This window comes from Silurus meridionalis, chromosome 3, assembly GCF_014805685.1.
Source record: "Silurus meridionalis isolate SWU-2019-XX chromosome 3, ASM1480568v1, whole genome shotgun sequence".
In the NCBI taxonomy this organism is placed as follows: Eukaryota; Metazoa; Chordata; class Actinopteri; order Siluriformes; family Siluridae; genus Silurus; species Silurus meridionalis.
Window position 1 is genome coordinate 16,473,787 of NC_060886.1, and position 23,727 is coordinate 16,497,513.

The following is a 23,727-nucleotide window of genomic DNA, read 5'->3' on the forward strand; positions in this document are numbered from 1 at the left end:
TATATTGTGTATCTTATTGCAACTAAGTTTATACATGCAGATCATACATACAGTTCACCCCTAGCAGTGTAGTTTAAGTATTTATTTTTAAGTAGATGGTCTTTATTATATAGAAGTAATAATTCACCATATGGAATAATGGATCAGCTGAATACTGAGATCCATGGCTAATAAAGAGATGGTTGTGGCTCATGGAATAATTTACACTAGAATAACTGCAGTGCAACTGCTATGCTGGCTGATGAGACAGAGGTGCCATTCCAAACTCCGATTGGCATACTGCAAGAGCAGATGGTGGAGGGATGGCATCCAAACAAGTCTGGCACTGCAAGCATAACGTAGCACTACAAATATGTGAAGCCACAAAAGGACAAGATGGAAAAGAGGTTTTCCTAAAACAGTTACAGCACCATGTCTTAATGTCTCTATAATAAAAAGTTTGGGGCCAAATATACTTAAAAATCAAAGCAACCCTTCTGCAAGGGAATGGATGATTGTTAGAAATGAATTGCAATCATATGGGTGGTTATTATTATTTAGGGATTGAATTATGTAAACATATCTGAATTTTGCACCATTTGGTGGAGTCTTGAATATAATGTGATCAACATAAGTAAATCCATTCACTGCTCACATGCTGTAATAAGAGCCACACATGACAGTCTGACAAAATTTATGCCTCTGCACAAAACCTCAATGGCATCAGGAGTAACCAAATGTTGTTTTCCTTCTTTTAACTGCCATTATTGATGATTTGCCTCCTTGTTTAACTTTTCTTCACTAAATCATGCGCCAGTCATGTTTACTTGCTGAACAGATTGTTGGATTTGGGCTCATGCTCCATGACTCTAGTACTTTTGGATAAGGAATGTGATGTGAAATAACACTGGCTGATTTTGGGCTCGTTGTGTGGGAATGTCCCCTCTGGCTGCCTGGGCTTAGACCCAGGTTTGTCGATAAAATACATGCTCCAAATCTTGCTGCCCAAACTCGTCATTCAACCACTGGATTCCAACCAGATTTTCCTGCTGGCAGCCCTTAAAAATCATTATTACAAATAATTGAGATCATCACTGTTCTGGATGTAGTGACCAAAAATACATATTGAAAAGTATTTTTCCCCTAAGACAATAAATTAATATCCTTTTGCCAAAGACTATAGAATGACCCATTAGGTGAATAAAAAGTAAATGTAGCACTGTGCAGAGCCCACATGAAAACAACCAGATTTATATAATTACAAATAAAATTCTAATCCTTCTGAATGTATGTAAATTCTGGCTCAACTTTTAACTTTGTAAGTAAGTTTTACTGATTCGACAATAAAGGCTTTTACAGAAATCTACTTACTAATGAAAATAAACAAACCTATTTCTGTATTCGATGTGGCACAGGAAGTTTCAGTAAAATATGTATTTATATATTTTAATATTTTAAGTGATACATTTTTATATGCATAACATTTATTCCAAACAGAAATCCTTGAAACAGATTTTATAATGTAGTATAATGCATTGTTTACATTTCCTTTTACTTTGGCAGCATTTAGAATACATTAACCAGAGTGAATTACATAAGTGCTTTGTAGTCTTTTATTAAAAACATATACACATGCTAGTTCAACAAGGTCAGAGCCTTAGAATTCCTTCGAGCTAAAGAGAACAGATATAGAATAGTCTTTATTTGAAGATAGTAAGTCGCGCGTTGTTATTTATTAGAACAAACGAACAGTTTCACAATTGTACTGTAAAAACGCATCAAGTCAAAACTATCCAATAAACATGCAAACATTGCTGTTATTTTGGATTTATGCACAACCTTTCTCCCAGGTTTAATTCACTTTAGATTATACCATATTTTTTATTTGTTTTGAATTATTCACATATGACATTGTTGCATGTGTCTCTTGAACGTGTTAAGTCTTATTTGGAATATAGAGTATAAATCCTATTCATTCAGAAACAGTGAATGGTGTAGTCTATCCCCTCACGTGGAGTGTGCGAGGTGGCTTCTCATAAAAATAAAAAAAAGCTTAAATATTAAAATGGTAGTGTATGCAGCGCTACTGAAATGCAATCTTTTCTTCCTAATTGCGTCACTCTGGTGTTTACCTGCGTGGAGGTGCTAGGTGTAAGAACAGCGTGGGGTGGTTGGTGTAGGGACCCAGCGGAAGTGCGCAGGGTGCGTGAGCGCGCGCGCGCGCAGACTCCTCCTTGTCTCCGGTGTCAAACTTGACATCAGCGCTCGCGCCGAGAATGGTAACGGGCTCGGCGGCGGCGGCGGCGTCGGAACAGCTCACTCGAGTCGTTGGCATGTTTCATGGAGTTATGTACCTTTCTTTGCCTGCTCAACTGTCGTCATGGGTTGCACGCGCTTCCTAACCCTCCTGCTCCTGCTCTTCATGCTCGTGTCCTGCGCCGAATCCATCGTTTATCCGTCCAACGAAGGTAAGCAGGCGCGTGGAATGCGTGGCGCGAGGTGGAACAAGAGAGCACACTCTCCGCTCGCGCCTCACGCACTCCGCAGTGCTGTCCGCGGCGTTTAAAAGTTTTTCTTTCCAGCTTTCAGGTCGCGCAGACTCATAAAATTTGACAGCCTCGTTGCATAAAACACGCGCATAAATCCGCAATAGGCATTCTTGCTGGGTAACTGATATTACTGTCCTTGAAGCGGTTTATCAGTGAAGCTGTATCCTCGGCGAGTTTTGCTTTATTTGTCCTACTCAGTACTGAACTCGGGTCACCCGTATCCCATGGATCAACTTCGGACACTCCTGAAAAGAGACACCATTCATATTCATGGTTTATTAAGGATTATTAAGCGCTTGGTGAATTGTATCACCTTCACTGAACTTTGTGTTGTTTTTATGCAGCTTGGAATCATTTAGTTATACGGGAACAGACATCATGCATTAATCTGTAGTTTTTACATGCATGCACCGGGCGACATGTCCCGCGAGCTGCTCGATCAAAAGTCTTTCAAGGCCTTTATTGACCTACTGTTATATTATAAGGCTGTCACTATATTATACTTATCGCATTTCAGATGTGTTTAGTAACAAGTTGGACATGTTTTAACGTCCTTATATTCTTTCAAACTACTAAATGCATGGAAGTCTATGCAATGTTTTCTTTTGGGTTTTTTTTTTCATTTGATGACGTTCTGTTTAATATTTGCGCGATTGTTCGGGATCAGGGCCCGATGTCGAGCTTTTCTTTTTAACTTAAACAGTAATTGAACTCACTCTTACCGCATCAGATTTAAACGGATAGATTTGCTTGCTGTAAAAAAAAACAATAAGTGATTACTTTGAAAATTGATAATTAAGTTTAAAATGAGTTGTGGGTAAATTATCCAGAGTTAAAGGTCAAACAATGATTTTGCGATCTTGAGTCGCGGCCGGTTTGCTGTAAATGCGTCAATCTCACTGCAGATTGGATTCCTGATGAAATACATGATTTAGAGAGTTGCAATCGTAACAATCATATAAACTAGATTTTTCTATAAAATACAGGTTTATGTACATTTTGCATTATTCACTTATCATTCATTCATCTTAGATGATCGTCTTTAAGTAGGCTGCAGTGAAGAGAGCAAACCGAAACTATTATAAAGAAATCAAAAGACAAATGTAGTCACGTGCTACTGTAAAATACATTTATTTTCTCTTAATTATTTCCACTACCCCAAAAGTTTTAGAATAAGTTTTATATGGTGTAGCGAATCTAGAAGGAGTTTATTCCGGCGGATGAAGCTGCGTGTGTGTGTGTCTGTGTGTGAGAGAGAGAGAGAGAGAGAGAGAGAGAGAGAGAGACAGAGACTAAAATAAGCAAATTTCTTTAACTTGTAAGTTTTTCCTCATGGGTACAAATGCAAATGAACTTTGTTTTAATGTTTACTTGCAAACTTCCAAAATTTGATATATATTTTTTTAATTAGAGAAAAATATAAAACACCACAATCAAATACAAAATATATTTAAACACAATAATATGCGTAGTGGTTTACTAATATTATTGAGTAAGAATATTATTTGAGAATATTTAGAATTATATTGAAGTTGAATCAGCCTTTACAATCTCTCTCTCTCTCTCTCTCTCTCTCTCTCTCTCTCTCTCTCTCTCTCTCTCTCTCTCTCTGTTTTAATCACATAGCAGTCACGCAAATATTAAAGTTTTTTCTGAGTTTGGTTGTTAGATCAGGTTCAAGGTGTGCTAATGGGATAAAGGCGCTTTAGGTGCAGGTTTCTCACCAGTGAGTGTCAGTATAGAGCTGTTCGCTCTGCGCTACACCTTCACATGGTTTAGAGAAAAGTGGCCGTCTCATGGCTTTCACACTTTTAATTGGGCCTAAAGTTTGCCGTGAAAATATAGAATTATTGTAGCGCCATGTTGTTGTTTTTAAATTGCTTTTATGCCAAGCTGTAAAAATCTCCCACAGTACATTTGTTTTTTTTGCCTTTACTTGTTACCTTTGTAGATCTAGGCCTAGTTTAGGATGACCCATATTATAAACCTCCTAGTATTGTGATTTAGATTACAGCAATACATTTTGTAAATACTTTTTCTTTTTCTTAGCAGTAAATAAGAAACTTTTCTTTTGTGCTTGTTGCTTCTGGATTAAGCTTCTTTATGCATCTTTGTTCATAAGAACTGTAAAGCAATATATAATAATAATAATAGTTATAATAATGATATTTCAAACTTGCAGCCGGTGGGTTAGAAGAGCGGTTTTAGGTTTTAACTCTTATCAAAAAAAACGGACTATATGGCGATGACTTTTTCATCATATCTGTGGTTGCTTTGTATGAGTATGAGTATAGTGTGCACGATTGCCACATTTTTCTCTTTTGCTTAAAAGAAATCCCCATTAAGGCACAGTATATAAAGTGAAAAAGCTGTGTGAACCCCGGTCTACGCAAACTCCACTCTATACAGATTATTCCAATTACCAATCATTAACACGAAGGGTTTTCATAATGAGCTAACAGATTAAAAGTGGCATCAAAGCATTTACCCGGGTTTGATAGACGGTACAGGCCGAGCCGAAACATGGATTACGGTGGTTCCTATCAGATCAGATATCTGGGGTTTCAGGCCCTCTCTACACAAGCTACAACTTTTTATTATAGCAGTCAAAAATTATTTAATCAAAAACCATAGTGACATTATTGTTCTTTAAAATGCCTTATTAACATTAATTTAGTTATAGTAAGATATAATAGCAATATAAATTGTAATTACATACCTCTTAAAATTAAACATTAGAAAAAATTATTGGGGTAGAATTACCTTTTTTTTAAACATTTTACAAATATATATATATATATATATATATATATATATATATATATATATATATATATATATATATTTTTTTTTTTTTTTTTTTTTTTTTTTTTTTGAGCACAGTTAATAAAAAATAAAAAAGTAAATAAAAAAATTAAATATAAAAAAATATATAGGCATTTTTTTCCATAATTATTTCCAGTATTACTTTTAGGTCTCATTCCATATTGCAATTTTTCTACAATAAACAGAAAGAGCTAAATGTGTGGAAATGTATTGCTGCCTTTTCTTTACTCTGGGCAGACTGCCTAGTTAAACATACTTTTGTTTTAAAGAAGCAAATTAATTTTGGTGCCATTTAGCAGACCCTGTGAAGTCAGGATTGGGCAATTTAGACAAACCTGTGGGACTTTTATTTCTTATGCGGCGTAAGGTTAGATAGTTCAGTGTATGTTGGATTGCCTGTCTAAAACAATATTCCTCTTCAATGACTGTGATTTGGAGAGAAGCATCGCATTTCAATGTTTTCGAAAATTCTTGGAAGCTCTCTAATTCTAGACTTTTATGCTGTAATCAATTTTTTTAAATAATACATCACACAAATGTTCTCGGTTTTAGTGTTTACAGAACCAGTTGTTTCCATCATGATGCCGTCTCTGTTATAGCAGAGGAAGCGAAACTTTGGCAGGTTCGGAGGAGCATTTTGTGCTCACTGAAAGCGGTGTTTTGTGAGTGATAGTCCCATTCGAAAGTAGTGAAAATCTGCTTACAGATGTGCTCATGGTAAAAAATAGTGCATTTGGGGTTAGGAGTGTTCGCGGGCTGCCAGCATTGTTCGGGCAGAAACTGCTTGGTGCTCACAGGGAGATGATTGAGGGAAAAACCTGTACAGAGGCTGAAACAGACGACACATGCAGACAGAGCTAAATAATTCATACTCTGCACTTTAATACTTCACTACACTGCTGTAGGTTGTGCGGATTTATTGTCTTTTTTATTTAATGGTTATTTTAATATTTTGGAAAATACTGTTTTAATTAAATGACTTGTGGCCTTTTTATATTTAGAAATAATGCATTTCTAAATGTATTTATTTATTGTAATTACTTATGATTTTTTCCATCTCCGTTTTGTTTTCTTTCAGCCTGAGAAACTGAGTAAAACATTTATATACTGAACAGCACATTTTACACGTATTCCAGCTTTTATAGGCACCATAAACACAGTGACAGCACACATGTATTTGTTTATTTTTTTTTTGAGAGGCCTTTTTCACTAATCAGGAGAAGGGAACTTCTGTCTTACATTCCTCTTTAAAAATCTTTTAAATTAATCATCAATTTCTCAATTCACACACACACACACACACACACACACACACACACACACACACACACACATACACACACGTGTATAATCAGTTTTTAATAAAGCCAAGCCTCAGCATGCCTCATCCCCCTTGGACTGCACTTCTGAGGTGTTGCACAACCCGATTCTCATCTTAATTCAATAACAGATTTAATTAGTTACACAAGAAAGGTGAAGGTTATTTGAATGATGGAAAAAGCCGCATGGTTGTCTGATCAAACTCCATCTCATTATAAACACTTTTTGTTTTGGGATTTTTGTCTCAGTGGTAATATACAGCTGTGCTTACTGTACAGTACAGGCTTGCCCTTGATACTGTAAACATTTGACAAATAGGATATTGCATGCAGTCGTAGGCTGTCATATGATAGATTAGAGAATGAAATAAGCCTTTATGTTTTCTTCCTCCGTGCTGCTGATGTGTTCAATAAATGTGCAATGTGCTGATGAAAACAATAGTTACTGGTGCAGGGATGATTTATCAGGACAGTGGATGCTCGTGCACAGCCTGTGGTTGTGATCCTAGATTACTGTCTCTGTTATGTATTGATTGCATCTGTTTTGTTTGTCGATGTTTATTCCTATGGACAAGCAGTGGATATGCTATTAATAAGCTGGTGTTGCAGTATTGAGCTGAGAGTGTATACATGATGTTCCCCCATTTCTTGGTGCTGTGAGGGTGGTGTCTTTGGCTGCGATTTCCTGCTCCTGCAGCTGAAGAATTTGCTTCACCAATATAGCCATCTAATTTTCTGTTCTCAAATTCCCCTGGTCGGCTCAATTTGAGACGTTGGCGCGGCTCATTGAGAAAGTTAAATTGGAACCAATGGAGCTGGATGTCAGCTGCCATTACCGGACACAAGCAGATATCTTCATTACAGTTAATAGGAAATTGTCTGCTGTATTAGAACAGCCAGCTGTTTTGGTAGGTGTGGTCCCATGTACAGAATACTGTGCTTGATTTTAACAATATAATACATCTTTCTCTCCATGTACACTGCATGCCACAAAGTATTTATATGAATCACGCTCCTATTTTATGTGGATCCAGTATTTGTTGCATTTGAAAGTATGTTATAATCTCTGTCAGGTCTTTATATGATGAAACAGATTTAAATACGAACATTTTTACTACTTAATTGCAATTGATATTTTTAGTTTTATCTACCATTTGTTTGTGATAAACGTTTACTGGACAGTGCATCAGAGAGGATGAGTCATTCGCTTCCTGCTAAACATCTCACATGGCTGCTTTAGTGTGCATTTATTGCACATTGAAGGCAGTCTTTGTTCTTTTTGTTCTGTTCATTCAAGCTGAGAAGAACACAAGGCCGAAAGATGTTAAAAGCTTGTCAGGAGTGGAGTAGGACAACGTCTTTGTATACACTCACCTCTTCTGTTATTTAATGCATTACAAACTAAATAGTGTATTATAGTTCTTATGTTTTATAGACAGCAACTCTATATTTCTATAGTCTTATATTTACACCCCTCTTTTATATTAATAAAAATTAAATAGAACAAGAAATAGATTTTATCAAGGAATGGCTTAAGTCCTTGCATTAAGATTGCTCACTTATTCCATTGTGAGCAATAATGTACTTGTTCCATAAATAAATTAAGGATGACAAATGCAAAAACATATTCTAGTTATGTAGTGTACTCTACTTATTACAAGCTATTTAATACAACTTTTACTTAATCTTATATTCTTTTTTGGATATTGGATTTCATTCATACAATGCTTGCCAGATGTGTTCAACTAAAAGATCGATAGAAAAACTGTGTAGTAGACAAAGGATCAATGCAGTAGATATGGATACAGGAGACACTGTCGCCAATCGACAGCCTCTTCCTGTCAGCAAGGCATGGATTAAAATCAAACTGTCCGAATGGTGTAGGTATTTGCCTGTTTCCCCAGTGGCTGCACCCACCACAGTCATTTGGATGATGATCTCGATCAACTGAGAGAAGAAGCTAGCAATGTTTGTTTAATTTGATCATTTCATGAGAGTAGTGCAGCTGAATAAATACTCTTTTGGTCAGAATGTACGTGCCTCTCAGGGGACTTGTGCAGGGGTAATAGGGGCTAATGAGGGATACTCACTCATTTTTTCCTCTCATTCTTTCTCATTTTCTGCAGTTAACCTGTTGGATTCCAAAGCAAGCCAAGGGGAGCTGGGATGGATATCATATCCACCACATGGGGTATGTATGTCCATCTTAACCTTAAATGTGCATTATAACAGAATTGATGTATAGAAGGGTTATTCAACACATAAACATTTTTTGTATTACAAATATAATTCAGTAGAAGTTTGTTAAAATAAGAGACTTAAAAACAATGCTGTGGTATTTGAAATAGATAAATAATTTCTATCTTCAAAACCCAAAGTGGCCATTTACAACCGTGTTTATTTATCATACTGTGAATTGGCCCCAGGGGCTACTTAATCCAAATATTATTAAACTTTATTAAGTGTTAAAATGACTTCTTGGCACTTGCTGAAGGTAATCCAGTCATTTTCTTCATGTAGCTGCCAAATCTGGTTTCCACTTGCTCTTTTTATAGTTGGCACTGTAAAATATAGGGTACACCATCCTTTTACTGTAGATGGTTGGCTTAAAGGGGATACATTTCATTTCAGCATAATGTATCTTTTATGTAAACAGCTTATTTACTAAAAGTATAGTTCCACATATGTATTACTAAATGTACAACTAACAAACCTGGGTGGGGGGGGGTATTAAGACAAAGATTATTAAGACAAATAGAGAATGGTAAACCCAAAGGAGTGTGTGGTAATATCCAAGCATAAACAGACATATGCTGGCTTATCAGCAAACACGATAGCTAAGTTTTGTCAAGGAGTTAACTAAACAGTCTAAGGTCAAACTAGAGAAACATGCATATCATGAGAAAGGCTTATAAAATAATAGAATTTGAGTCTCCAGGAGACATTGGAGATTGTAAACAGGTGTCCATTATTTGAAGTCTGTTGATTGGATAGGTGACATGGAGTTTGTCAACTGACATGAAGTTTGGCAGAGGATCTTGGGTATTGTAGTTAGTTATAATTGTAGGTACAGGTAATGGAATGACACAATTAATCTTTCCTACAATCATAAAGTGAATGTGGTATCATTTATTTAGCTCTTCTATTTGTCATCACTGGTGAAGGAGAATGTAGCAGATCAAGGCCTTGAAATACATTTTCTATAATTACTGATGACTTTTACGTAGTTTTGATTGATAAGCATTTTGCCCTAAGAGCCATGCCCTCAAAAATTATTGCACGTAATGTACCGGCACAGCACTGACACTGATGGATGGGCTCCACACCTTCTGCCGGTGTAAGCACAAATCGGACCGGTTAAAGCAAATTGGGAGCTAAACCCATCAGAATCTCCCCACGTGGCCGCCTGCCCCAATAAGGACAGTAAATATAAATCGGCTCAGCGTGGTTGGCTTTTAAACGTGGGGCTCTGTTTATTATGGCTCCTCCGTATTGCATCAGACCTCAGTCTGGGATTCATTACTTGCGGCAGGAGGATTACTTCGCCTTTGCTCCATGATTACCCAGAGTGCCTGGCTTGTAGCTCAGCGCTGAATTAGGGATCATCTATGCTGTTGAGGGAAAAGATGTAGGGTGTGATTATGAACTGTAGATTAGGGATTTGATAATGCCTCAACACTGTAGATCAGGCATCCTAATTTTGGACTTCCTAAATCTGGAAGAAAAAGAGTGAAACATCCATTTTAACATCTCACTGGCACAACTTTATCACTGCTTTTAAAGTGTAACTTCATTTGGTTGTATACAAAAGGGACATTTTGTAAAAAAAAAAAAAAAGCCAAAGTTTTGAACTGCACAGACAGGCAATATTCAGAAGCCCAAATAAATTTGGATAGATTGAGTATTTTTTGGCTATGTGGAAAATCAAATGTTTTGGTAAAAGAACCAAACCTCAAACTCTAAACAAATAACTGCAAATTAGATTCTACTTTGCTATAAAACCAAAAGAGCTTTCTGTATCTTGCAAAAATAGTATCCATTTAATAGAAATGTGAAGTAATGAGGAACTCTGTAAACTCCTGAAAACCAAAAACCTGGCCATTACAGAATGTCTGGTTCACTACAGGCTAATGTATTGTGGGCAATATTTACTAGCACAAACTAGGCTCTATTTCACATATTCCACTTCCCTTTGTAATACTGAGCCTTATTTAGCCAAAACCAATGTTTATGACTTCAAAAAAGACAATTGTATCAAAATAAGGGCCAAGAAATGTCAGAGCTTCAGTATGTTTTGGACTCTGAAAGAAAAACCTAAATGTGCTCCCAGCTGTATGAAGTGCGAAGAAAAGCTGCAATATAAACTGGGATTAGCACATCATATGGCTTCGGTGTGGTAAATGGGCAGTGCACAATGTGTTATGGTTCCACAGTCATAAAATAGCGATGAAAAGTCATTGACTGATAGGTTACAGTTGTCCTGATGGCCTAGTGTAGGAAACTTTAGCCGGGGAAACATTTGCAGTCACTTCTGCTGTTTCTAGCCTTGGTGTGGGAATGATGTAGACTAAACTGAAATTCTAACATTAAGGTAGGATAAAATTGCAAGCTGTTTTTCCTGCAAAACGAAAAGAAAAAACACTCATACACTAAAATCAGATATGAATTTATGTCGTTTTTTTTATTTATTTACATATAGCAGAAGGTGAATATTAGAGTTCATCCGATGTATCTATGTCATACTGTAACCCATAGGTGATATCTCTTGGTACAGCCATATTTTTCCTATATAACACCAAATTTTCATGGTCTTCAATGTTCTCTGCCTGACTCAATTATGTCTTGTATGTGAATAAAAAAAAGGAATACCAAAAGATACCAAAAGGACATAGTCTTAGACTTTTAAAATGTAACTAATGCAATTTCACTGCAGTACAAGAAAGAAGCTGTTTATTTATTTATTTATTTTTTGCTATTTTATTACATATCTGTAAAACATAATTGATCTTTCAATATGTCTCTAGTGCCAGAGCATCTATTAGTTAAAAGTATTTACCAGTTGGTCTGCTGATTTCCGTGTTTCCTTGTTGCTTTTCTCGCTGCAAGGGGATTATTGATGTAAAGTGATATTTGAAAAAAAAACCTTCAGTCAATTTTAGTCTGCCTGTTGAGTGTTAAGTTGCAAAACAGAGAGATAATGTCTCCCTTGTAGCTTAAAGAGATCCTACATAGCATAAAGTTGTATATTAGAGGTTATCACTTTCTGAAAACTGTTACCTGTTAAAAGAAATGGCCAGACAGATGTATGTCTGTGTAGCTTAGCATGGTGGTTTAATAAAGGGTGCTACAGGATGGTTGGTTCATGCCATGATGATGTCAGAAATGACAGCAGACCGTTCCTGTAATATGCCATTTTCAAATGTGTGACATATGCATCATATATGATATTTCATTTACTTTGGCACCCATGGTCTAGACATAGTCCTTCACTGAAATATGATAATGTAATGCAGTCCAGGCACCTGGATTCAATTTGGGGCATCAACTACGCTAGTGAACACAAGCTGGCAATTCAAAAATACCTCGTGGAATGAAAGTAACTTTGACAAATCACCACTTGAACTTTCCAGTGATGTATTTGACTTTGCAGCACTATTCCACTTTGTCTGCTAGGAAATGTATAAACACAGTTTTTATTTAACTGTGGTCATAACGCTTCTTTAGGATCCAAAGTTTTTAAAGGAAACTGCCCATATACCATACAGGCTAGTGTAGGTGGGTAGTTGTAGCTGCTCTAGCCCATAGCCCAGAGTGACATAGTTTATTCAGAGAATCAGTGTCACATTTTGTAAATTGAAAGGTGTGTGTATAATGTGTAGATGTAAATCACAAAAAATACAAGCCAAAAAAAAAAAAAAAAACGAGCCATGAATCTGAGTTAACTATTAAAAGTCACTAACTGATATAGGTTCCATTCTTTAAAAGGTGCGAGAAAAGTAACAGATGGCACAGCTGTTCATTAAAAAGGCTGTGACCTTAGACAAACTATATAATATGGACTATAGAAGACAAAGCATTTTTTGGAAGAAAAAACAGTACACTTGTAGGCCAGAAAAGCTACACTTGTAGGCAGATTACTCGAACTGGACTTTATGCTAATTCTGCAATATTTAAGATAAAATGTTTTTTAATTAAAGACAAATTTTTTATGCTTTTACATCAGGTTGTGACATATGTTCCCTAAAACGTTTTATTTATTTATTTATTTATTTATTTATTTATTTATTACTAATTATGATAAACTACTACTGTGGCCTTCATAACTAATAGTGATGAAGCAAATGTGGAAATTAAACTGTCTTAATGTGCCTTCCTGGGTGTTTCATTATCCACTGCCACAGGAGAAACATTAATAGGCAATTGAGTCTGAGGGCACGCTTGTCCAGCTTGCTAATGAACAGTTCAAGGCCATTAAAGACCCACTTGATCCTATCAAGGGCTTTTAAAAACTGCAGTTTGATGGGAGGCCAGACAGATTTTTGTTTTTGTAACAGAAAAAACAGAAAAAATGTTCTCTGTCCATACTAGGGGTGTGCATCAAGACTAGAAGTGTACTTTGTAGGAGTGAGTGTTTTTGCTGTTCTGTGGATGGCAGATCAAATGAGTCAGATTCACAGTCCTATTACATCAGAGACTGGAGTGACCAATTCATTATGTATATTTTAATTAAATAAAAGTTAAATAATTTATTTAATCTTACTGTACAATGCATGTACTTTTTATTTGTGTCAGCAGTGTGAAAATACCAGAACTTAATATTAGAGTGAACCTCTGTAGTCCTATTCTACACTCATAACCATACCTATTCCCTTGTGCATTTCCCAGTGGGAAGAGATCAGCGGTGTGGATGAGCACTACACACCAATTCGGACCTTCCAGGTGTGCAATGTGATGGAGTACAGCCAGAACAACTGGCTGAGAACCAACTGGATCCCTCGTAGTTCTGCTCAGAAGATCTATGTGGAACTCAAGTTCACCCTGAGAGACTGCAACAGCATCCCATTGGTGCTGGGAACCTGCAAAGAAACTTTCAACTTGCACTACCTCGAGACAGACGAGGACCAGGGCAGTAAGTTTCGTGAACACCAGTTCTCGAAAATAGACACCATTGCTGCCGATGAGAGCTTCACTCAGATGGACCTGGGTGATCGCATTCTTAAACTCAATACAGAAGTGCGAGAAGTAGGCCCAGTCACAAAGAAGGGTTTTTACCTGGCTTTCCAGGATGTGGGGGCTTGCGTGGCCCTTGTGTCAGTAAGGGTGTACTTTAAGAAATGCCCTTTCACAGTACGGAACCTGGCCATGTTTCCTGACACAGTGCCCATGGACACTCAATCATTAGTGGAGGTGAGAGGCTCCTGCGTTAACAACTCAAAGGAAGAGGACCCTCCCAAAATGTACTGTAGCACTGAAGGAGAATGGCTGGTACCCATTGGAAAATGTTTGTGTAACATTGGTTATGAGGACCGGGGAGTCACCTGCCAAGGTATAGTCTCTCATTCCTTTTCATTTCCTATTTGCAGAGCCTTTCATTTCACGGCCCATTTTGTTTCTTTCATCAGCATAATGTACCAGCACCACTACTATACACAAGCACTCTAAATGATATGCAGAACCTATTGTTGTAGTTTCATTCACTTGTTTGTTTAAACCATTTATTCGTTGTCTGCTGAGAACGTAAGTGTTTTTAAATGTGTAAATTTTTTTTTACTACTTTACAATGCAAAAATAGTTTTTTCTCACAAAGATACAGACACACCTTTGATCTGTAAGTCATAGTGGCTGTTTGTTGGGACTGAGGGGTTCTCTGTCTAATAGTAGAGAGAATGATCTGTGGTGTAGGTGTCCACAAAGAGCAGCTTGAAGCAGTTAAGATTGCAAAATACTCTATGGTGTCACCTCATCAGGAGACAGAATAGATGTCTGTTTGGCATCCAAGACTTTGTGGTGGAAAGTGTATGTGTGTGTGTGTGTGTGTGTGTGTGTGTGTGTGTGTGTGTTTGTGTGTTCTTAGAGGATCCTATGAGTTATTCTGCCTGCCTGGTGATGATAGTTTTATAAATGTAATATAGATAATATAAAAGAAAATGATTTATATTTCTTAAGTTAAAAGCATTATTATAGACGTTTTTTTCACGATTCAGATTGTTAAATGAGCAAGAACGTTAATGTTATGATTTAAGTTTCATTACAGAAAGCACTGTCTTGGAGAAAAGATACTGAGCCGTGCATTCGGCTGCGTGTATAATTGTGCGAGGAGCTGTGGTTGAGAGGGATGATAATAAATTGGCTGGCAGCTGGCATGTAGAGAGATTCAGCCCTGTCTGTGGTATTATTTGAGTTAAGCCAGCTCCCAGGAGAAATCACTACAGCTCATAAAGTGCTCTGTATCCCTCGCCTCCTCTCCAACAGGGCCTCAAGATGTTTTTCAGTTCTGGAATTCTGTGTGATATTTTTCAATGTTCATGGATGCGTGAGAATTGATTGAGAGCCATTGAGGTTGAAGATGTGAGGGCCCGACTTAGAAAGAGATAGATGGAGATGTTATTTGCAGCAACATGTTTGCTGCGAAACTGCTGGAGACTGCATTTATTTATAAAAAAAAAAAAAAAAAAGAAAGCGAAATATATATGAAAAGATTTTATTTAGAAAAGGGAGGACTAGGAAAATGTTTAGTAGTTTATTAGGTTTCACAATTAACAAATATAGTGCATAGTAATATGTTCACAGTGAACAAATTTGTCAATTAAATTGTGGTATACATTTCTTCTAATAGCTGTCCATTTAATTTATTTATTTAAATGTATAACTGCTTCTAACCTGAGTAAATTTCTGATCTGTTCAATTTAATATTTATTTAATTAATTGATAACAGATATCCTACACTTCATTCTGTACGAATCCTTTTTTGCCTTACATAAAGTACATTTTAGGTTTTGTTTTAATGTAAACTCAGCAAATTTGACTAATTGGACTAATTTAACACATTTAGATTTTTGGGTACTTTTGCATCATATATAAATGTAAAATTATAACTGTAATAGGTAACCACAATAAAAATATTGCTCTACTACTACTAATAATAAAATTTATAATAATAATAATAATAATAATAATAATAATAATAATAATAACAAAACATTATGTGCAATATTTAAAAAAAGAAATAAAAAAGATAAACATTTTGAAAGTGCTTTTGACATGTTTGGGAGGGATTGTTTTCTCCCAATCTATTATTCATCAAATGCAAATCATAAAAAACATATGTGATATATTTCCCCTCTCTCATTTTACTCCATGAAAAGAATGAGTTGTAGAAGCAGCCAAAATGACTCTTTCACTGAAACTAAATACAAATTCTGATGTCTGAGGCCTAACCATACATCGAAATAGTTGTGCGTGGTCATGCATTTTTGCTCTCCAGTTTTCTAGCCTGTGGTTTGGCATGAACTCAATGCATCTGAAGGTGACTGCTCCAAACAATTTATCAATCCCAACACCGATTCGTGGCGTGTAAAACCAGGCGCCTGACAAGTGGTCCTTTGTGTTACTTTCATGTAAGTGATGATGACAATACAACGAGAGTGACTGAGTGATGAAGTGAGTGAATTAATGAGTAAGTAAGCAAGTGAATGAATGATTGATTGTGTTTGCTCGAATTGATTTTAGATAAATTGTTGTTTAATCCTATAGCATTGTAGTAACTGGAGATTTGTGCATTATCCCCTGATTACTCTGCAGCAAAACAACGATAATGTAACAACGATTCCCCTTGGGGCACCATCTATTTTTCGATGTTCTCCTATTTGTGTGGTGCTTGTGTGAAAGTTTAGATGTATTTGACAATCTCATATTAGTTTCGGGGCAGACTAATGGACACTAATAAGGGCTTGTATTACAGGAGTGTGACAGCTGCACCTCCATACTCATAAGCACATTTGTAGGAGAAGGGTGTTACTCAGCTCACGCTGCAGGCCTGCTGTGTTAATGGATTGATTACTGTGCGGAGTCCAAGTGTCGCTCTAACACAGATATTTTGAGGTATGCAGATGCAGAATTTCATCATCTTAAAGTGTGGACCTGACACATAGAGAGAACACAGTACTGAAGGAGATCCTGTGTTGCATATTTCATGTACTGTTGTTTATGAGAAAGAAGTTGTACGATTTAGTACATTTGCACTGACAGACAAGATAAAAATGTATTTATTTTGCTTATAAATTATTTAATTAACAAAATGTGACTGGGTATATGTGGAACATTTAAAGCAAAAGTAGTAATTACAAAATATAGAAATAGGAAATGCACACAGAGTTGTCAGATAGTACTTTATAATGCCAAGATCTCAAAGTATTAAAAGCTTACAAGGATCGAAATGGTTTAAGTATTCTAAATACTGATTATACAGCAGAATAAATTGTCTTTTGTTAGACTGAAAGAAAATGAATGTGACTTTGTTATTGAAGGTTCCTTTCATTGTACACATCACTAGATAATTAACCTAAAGTAGATAACAACATAGATTATCGTTTGTTCATTATCTACTGTAACAGTATTATCAATAGAAGGGGTGACATTCTAAAATTCACCTTATTATAAGCTTGTGTTGCTAATTTGCTTTCAATACAGCTAAATTTGCAGTGCAACTCTGCAACTCTGAATTGAATGCATGAAGTGTTACGATAATGAAACAGAGCACTAAAATCTGTATTAAAGTCTTAACAATAATTTGATCTTAAAACAGCAAATAAAAAGACTATGTGATCCGGATGTCTGTCTGCTTTTTGAGCTTCCCATGTTCGCAGCTGCCACAGGGCTCCTTTGAGAGCCACAGTGGTTTACATTCCTGCTGGCTTTACCAGGATATACAATCCCCATGCTCACTATCCCTGATTAGTTATCAGATCTTATTAATGCTGCTCTAGAAAGTGCAATGGGTATTTTAACAAGCCCTAAAGCCTTACTGAATGAAAGACGCTCGGCCAGAAAACTGTGTATAGTGCATGCTGACCCTATTCTTACATTTCAACAGTGGGGCATTCCATGCACTTTAGGCATAGGCCTCCAGTGGGGTCTATGTCACTAAGAAAACAGTTTTGGATTGAATGGATCACAGCATGGACATCATACTTTACAGAGCCGTAACGTGTAACAGCCTTAAAATAGAAAGGGAACACTGGTCTTTAAAAACCGCACCACACAGTGATAATAATAGTTCAAAAATTACTTTGATTACTTGAAAATCCTGTTTCTATTCAAAGGACTAAATCATTACACAGATTGATTGCTACACGGTATGTGAAATAACAATAAACTGCTGAAATAAACTATTTTACATTTACAAAAAAAAAGTACAAGAAATCTAAGAAATGTTAAGTAGACTCAACCTAAAACACATAAATAGAAAGTGTTTGCTATATTTGGTTATGCCTCAATGAAACATAGGGTTGTTGCTATTTAATGTTTCTCTTTAATGTAATAAATGTTATTAATTGTGTTATTGTATGTATCAGTGTAAAAAAAAGTGTAACACTAATTAATGATCCATGGATGGGTCAACGCTAATGGTGGTGCTGATCTCTATTCTATTGTCTTTATTTTTTCATTAAAATCTGTCCTCAAAATGGATTCGCCAGGGGATTTATGATGAAATCCAGCTGTCCTCCTTCTGCCATTGCAGCAGGTTGATATATTTCATTTTTATTTTAATGGACACACACTAATACGTGTAGCTTTTTTGGCCTATTTTCTGAATTTCACAGCCCAGAATCACAACTTAAGATTTATATAGACACAATGTTCAACTTTTCACCAATATGATGTGGCAATAATACATCTAAATAAAGCACCCATTGCATTTGAACATAACTGGCTGGAATATGGCTACTTTCTGAATGTCATAAGCAGTAGACCTCAGACTCAAACGTGGAAAAATTAGAGAACAAATTCCAGCTGGCTGAAACCACCTTTACCATTTTCCTTTCACTGTCAAAATCTTTATACAGAATGGAGAGTTCAATGACAGAGAGTATAAATATCAACACATCAACCCTTTTTTTATTTTTATGTCAGCAGAGTAACCCTTTGCTCACCCTAAGAGTTCACCAATGCATTTCAGGGAGCTTTTGAGTGCTCATCCTGTTTGTGTGATGTTCTGTCTCAGGGTCCCATTTCTTCCCTAATTTATTCCCTCTGTTCCTCTGCATGTCTAAAATAAGTATTTCTTCTTGTCCCACTAATGGGACTAACTTTTTTTTCACATCATTATATGTCTATTCAAGAGAAGCCGTGCTCCCTTAAATGCCCATTTGTGTATATATAAAACAGATGCTTCATTTGAACATTTTAATGGATTTCCTCCTGAAAGATTGAGGATCGGTACATTGTTATGTGGAGCCAAGAAAAATTTTGTTCTTTTGTTAAAGAAGTGCACTTTCTTGAAATCAGTAAATGCTTAAATCTAACACAGTTTTAAATCAAACCCCTATTAAAATCAAGCTAATCTTTTTAATATCTTTTTTTAGTACTGATCTCTCTATTTTTGTCCTGCATTCTGTACACTGCATATTGCAAATAACCTGCTGATGTCAGGCTAGTAAACTATTGTAGCCATTTAACATTCTCATATAACATGTAACAGTAGCAATAGCCTCAGTAAATAAAGCCAAGGGTCCTCTGAGGAGAGACAATAAACAGAATGCTTGCTTGATTAATCTGCACTTCGCTGCTGATGCTCTGTGAGGTGGTAATGTTCTGTCTTGCTGCCTGACAGTCCTAGCTGGAGGATTGAAGTCTGGTGTTGAATGCCTAGGCAGCGGTCGCTAGTCACATGTTTTCTATCACTCTCCACCCTTTCCCTAAATACTTTCCCTTGTGTTTCGCCCTTCATACACCTTGCAGGGCTTATGTACATTGTCAAGACATTGCTTCTTGTCACCCTACTGATAGTCCAGATCATTGCTCCTAAACAATGGCAAAGCCACAAAATGGCCAAAGTGCTCCCACATGCAATGAAAAACTGAGTGTGAACTGTTCTGCTTTTTGCAGTTGTAGTGCTTTCACGTTTCATTCATATTAAGGGCTCTACTGGGGCCATTTACAATCATGAGAAGACCAAATTAGGCTTCTGACAAGGTCTGCTTTTTATCAGACCTAAGAGAGACTTGAGAAGCAAATACTCACCTAACTTATTAGGAAATGCACTGTGTACTCTCACTTTGTAGTCAAGTGAATGACTACAAAACGACTAGAAATAATCTGCAAGTTAAACTTCCTTGCATGTTTTACATTTGCACAAATTTTGAGTGATTACACAGAAAGCTATGGTTGAGTGTGTATTTAAGTAGGAACTGTAAAAACATGTTTAACTGTCAAACACTGGAGTTTCATTTTTGAATCACTGGCTGATTTGTTTTCTAGCCTTACGTTGTTGGTTTTTATAGTGCATGCTTCCACCCTTAAAACAAATTATCTTAGAATGTGTGTGTGTGTGTGTGTGTGTGTGTGTGTGTGTGTGTGTGTGTGTGTGTATATTTTATGTACCATACAACCATTTACATTGTACCATACAATCATTTATATTGACCTGCTAGCAAAAGAGAAAAATGTTGTAGAAGTAAGTTTAATATTGTTGCTGAGCTAGCTTATGAGGAATGCTGTGTTAGTTTACTAGCTGTCGTTGCCAGATGAACACAAAGTTGATCCAGTCTCACATGCCTCCTGAGTGTTGAGTTTGCTGGCAATTAGCTAGAATCGGTGAGAAGATAGGGTTTGTGTGCTGTAGGGAGCAGTAGAGTAGTTATAGGGTTTAAGCACCTCACAGTAAGTGCATTGCCGCAGGCTCCTCCTGCCTCAATAAATACGCACAGAATAATCAGGCTTTGACTCATGGCCTTGGATGTAAGACAGGTTTTTGCTGTCTTTCCTTCGTATGGTAATAGTTTGACACCTTTGCAGGACAAACTACCTACTCGTACATCAGACCAGATGCTTTGTTCTTCACAGTGCAGTCATTGCCAGGTTTGCTTTAGGCCTATTATGCTGGAATTATTCTTCATAAACCCAGGTCAGGTCCCAGATGGAAGCTATTATTGTACCTCTGACTCACTGCATTTGGTTTTTCTATCAATTTGAAGTTAGGGGACACTCTCTCCCTGACTATTTTTCTAGCTGTTTTTTGACTGACCCTAAAGCATTTTCCACCGTAAAGACTAATGTTTGACATTTTCCATGGGCAAACTGAGTGAGATTGTTTCAGGATGGGCTTACACATGTAACAAGTATAAGGCTTAGAAATCATACATGGTCAAAGCAAGACAATTCTTTAATTCCTTTAAAAAAACACCACCAGATAGCACCAGACAGCAGCAAACCCATGAACACAATATTATATAAATGATCAATTTAAGTCAATTTCATTGACAGTTTAAAACAAAAAGTGTTATGTTGCAAAAATGTGAAATGTTAATCATGTGATTAGATAGATAGATAGATAGATAGATAGATAGATAGATAGATAGATAGATAGATAGATAGATAGATAGATAGATAGATAGATAGATAGATAGATAGATAGATAGATAGATATTTTATTCATCTTAGTGGGACCTTTACAATCTAGAGGGCTAATAGTTTACTAAATTTGTAATATTCCCCACTAAACACCCAATGAGAGATATTTTTTGAAACTCATCATTTCATTGTATATAGGAAAAAATATTAAATTAAAAACCCATGCAGCTTTAATGTTGTTTGTATGCAGAGGTTAACTGTGGTGTAATCCTGTGGGGAAAGGTTCAATCTAACTAACAGCATGAGTTTACAAATACTGAATTTCTTTTATTGAAGGCACCATTGACATATCGAAACCAAAAGAATTCATTAGCAAAAACAGCATTCAACAGTGGATGAGAATAGTGTGTGCTTCTGCATGGGCCTTTACTTCCCAATTTTCTATAAGGCATTATCTATTCTTGCCAGCATAATTGTTTTGTTGTTGTTGTTGTTTTTTTTCTGTGACTAAAGAGTTGGTTGGCCAGAATTAGTCCAAAGAAGGCTTTATCGCAAGTCCTGGAATGTAAGTCCCATGACGCAGATACAACTGTTGGGTCAGGCTGTTTATTTGGGATGGCCCCTGTTGGTGGATGGGATGTGGGCTAGAGGGGAGTGTGACTGTGATCGATGAGCGTGCTGCTAGCCTGACAGCTGGACAAGGCCATTTTGACAGCCTTTGTTTCAGGCATACTTCAGGCTGAGTCTGCCTCCCCCTGAGTCCTTTGCCTTCCTCTTGCTCAGGGGGAAGTGGCCCATTCACCAAGATAAACACAATGGCGGTCTCTTTTGGCCTTGCACACTTTTTTCAAAAATCACATCTCAGTTTTGACAGCAGTGTCATTAATCAACTATTCACTTAAGCTGCTATGGTGCTGTATTGCTCTTTGAGGAATGGCAAATGAACATCTGTAAATTACCCTGTTAAGCTGTTTCTGTGACCTTTCATTCAGTAAGGTTGTAAAAAAAACACAACTGCAGTTGAATTGCAAATCTAAACACTCTCATTCTCTGAATTCTTACACTAGCACGATTCTGGCTTGACATCTCTCCTAGTGTGTGTAGCAATGCTAAAACAATACAAGTCCAAGCTGGTGTTTGTTTGCCAGACCGTCTACCCATGGACCATCCACTGAGTTATTTGGACTGGCTGCATTCCCTGGGCCCTGTTTTAGGACACATGCTGCCTAGGCTAGAGTCCTTGGCAATTATACTTTGAAATCAGTGCCGAGTTTGTTTCAGTCAATGCAGTTTGCAGTAGGATTGTAAGATTTCTTCTACGATTTGGTTACTGTAGCCCTGAAGAAAACACAGGATTATAAACCACCGTGGAGAGAATAATGTTAATAATGATATATTGTTTGCTTATTTCCCGATCTCACATTCCTAATGAAGTTATTTAAAAATCTTTATCTTCACGTACTAATGTTTTAAAAATAACTATTCTGGTATTATTTTTCAAACTAACAGCGTTTCCATATTATAAACCTGATACTAAAGATTTATTATTTTGAAATCATAATAAGCTGTTTGTATCGCCTGCTATAAAAACCATACATGTTGGAATAAAATGAATTATCATCAGTCTTACAGATTATCAAACTAACAATCTGTTTCAAAAACTGAAAAAGTACACAAAGTTAATTATAAGTGTACCTTTGCAAGTTTTTATTAATTATGGGTTTCACTGGCCAGAAGGCAGGGACACATACTGCGCACCCACATTTACATACACCTGGGGAAGCCAGAGTACCTACTGGTATGTTTTTGGATGTGTGTAAATCTTCACACAGCCAGTAACTCGAGCCCAGAATCACACCAGCTTCCTGGAGCTGTGTGGTTGCAGTGCAACCCACTGTGCCACTATGTCACCTCTCAGCAAGCACTCAGTAAAAAAAAAAAAAATCATTTGTGGTGTGCTCAAGCATCACAGCGGTAACCATTTTAGATAAAACAAAAGATTGGAAAATAACAGTAAGAAAATATCTTCTCATTTTTTTATTTAATTTTATTATTTCTACAAAAAGTCTACTAAAATTGCTCCAGTGATTTAACTGATGTATTATTTCTATTATTACTCTTATTCACATTTGCTTATAAAAATATTCAATTATTAATTGGTAATTTTTTATCTTAATAAAGAGACGGAGGGCTTCTAAGCAGTAGTGGCTGATTTTGACCATAGTTCAGTTGAGGTAGTAGTAATTAGAAAAATGCTTTAAAAATAACTGAGCAATTAGCAGAGGCTTTTAAAGTGTTAACAACAGAAATCCTCTGATTTTCTTATCTTGTCACACACTTGTGGGTTAGGCTATAATTACAGTAACAGATACATAAAAATGCAGTGGATATGTAGGACAGGCATTGTGATTTGTGTTTATATATTTTCTTAATGGTAGATTCTGAGTCTTGAGCATTTCTATATTTTTTGCAAAGTTTCGGCA

At 36.4% G+C, this 23,727-nt stretch overlaps 1 protein-coding gene across 2 annotated transcripts in view; it reads left to right on the top strand.

Annotated features, from left to right (window-relative positions):
• The first annotated feature begins 2,143 nt into the window (after positions 1-2,143).
• The window catches only part of epha3 (eph receptor A3), a 70,239-nt gene continuing 48,655 nt past the window's right edge, over positions 2,144-23,727 (top strand). For both annotated transcript variants that reach the window (XM_046844446.1, XM_046844438.1), the window contains exons 1-3: positions 2,144-2,447; positions 8,800-8,864; positions 13,559-14,219. In XM_046844446.1, the coding sequence (XP_046700402.1) occupies positions 2,360-2,447; positions 8,800-8,864; positions 13,559-14,219 (814 nt within the window). In that variant the 5' untranslated portion in view covers positions 2,144-2,359. The remainder of the gene's footprint in view (positions 2,448-8,799; positions 8,865-13,558; positions 14,220-23,727) is intronic.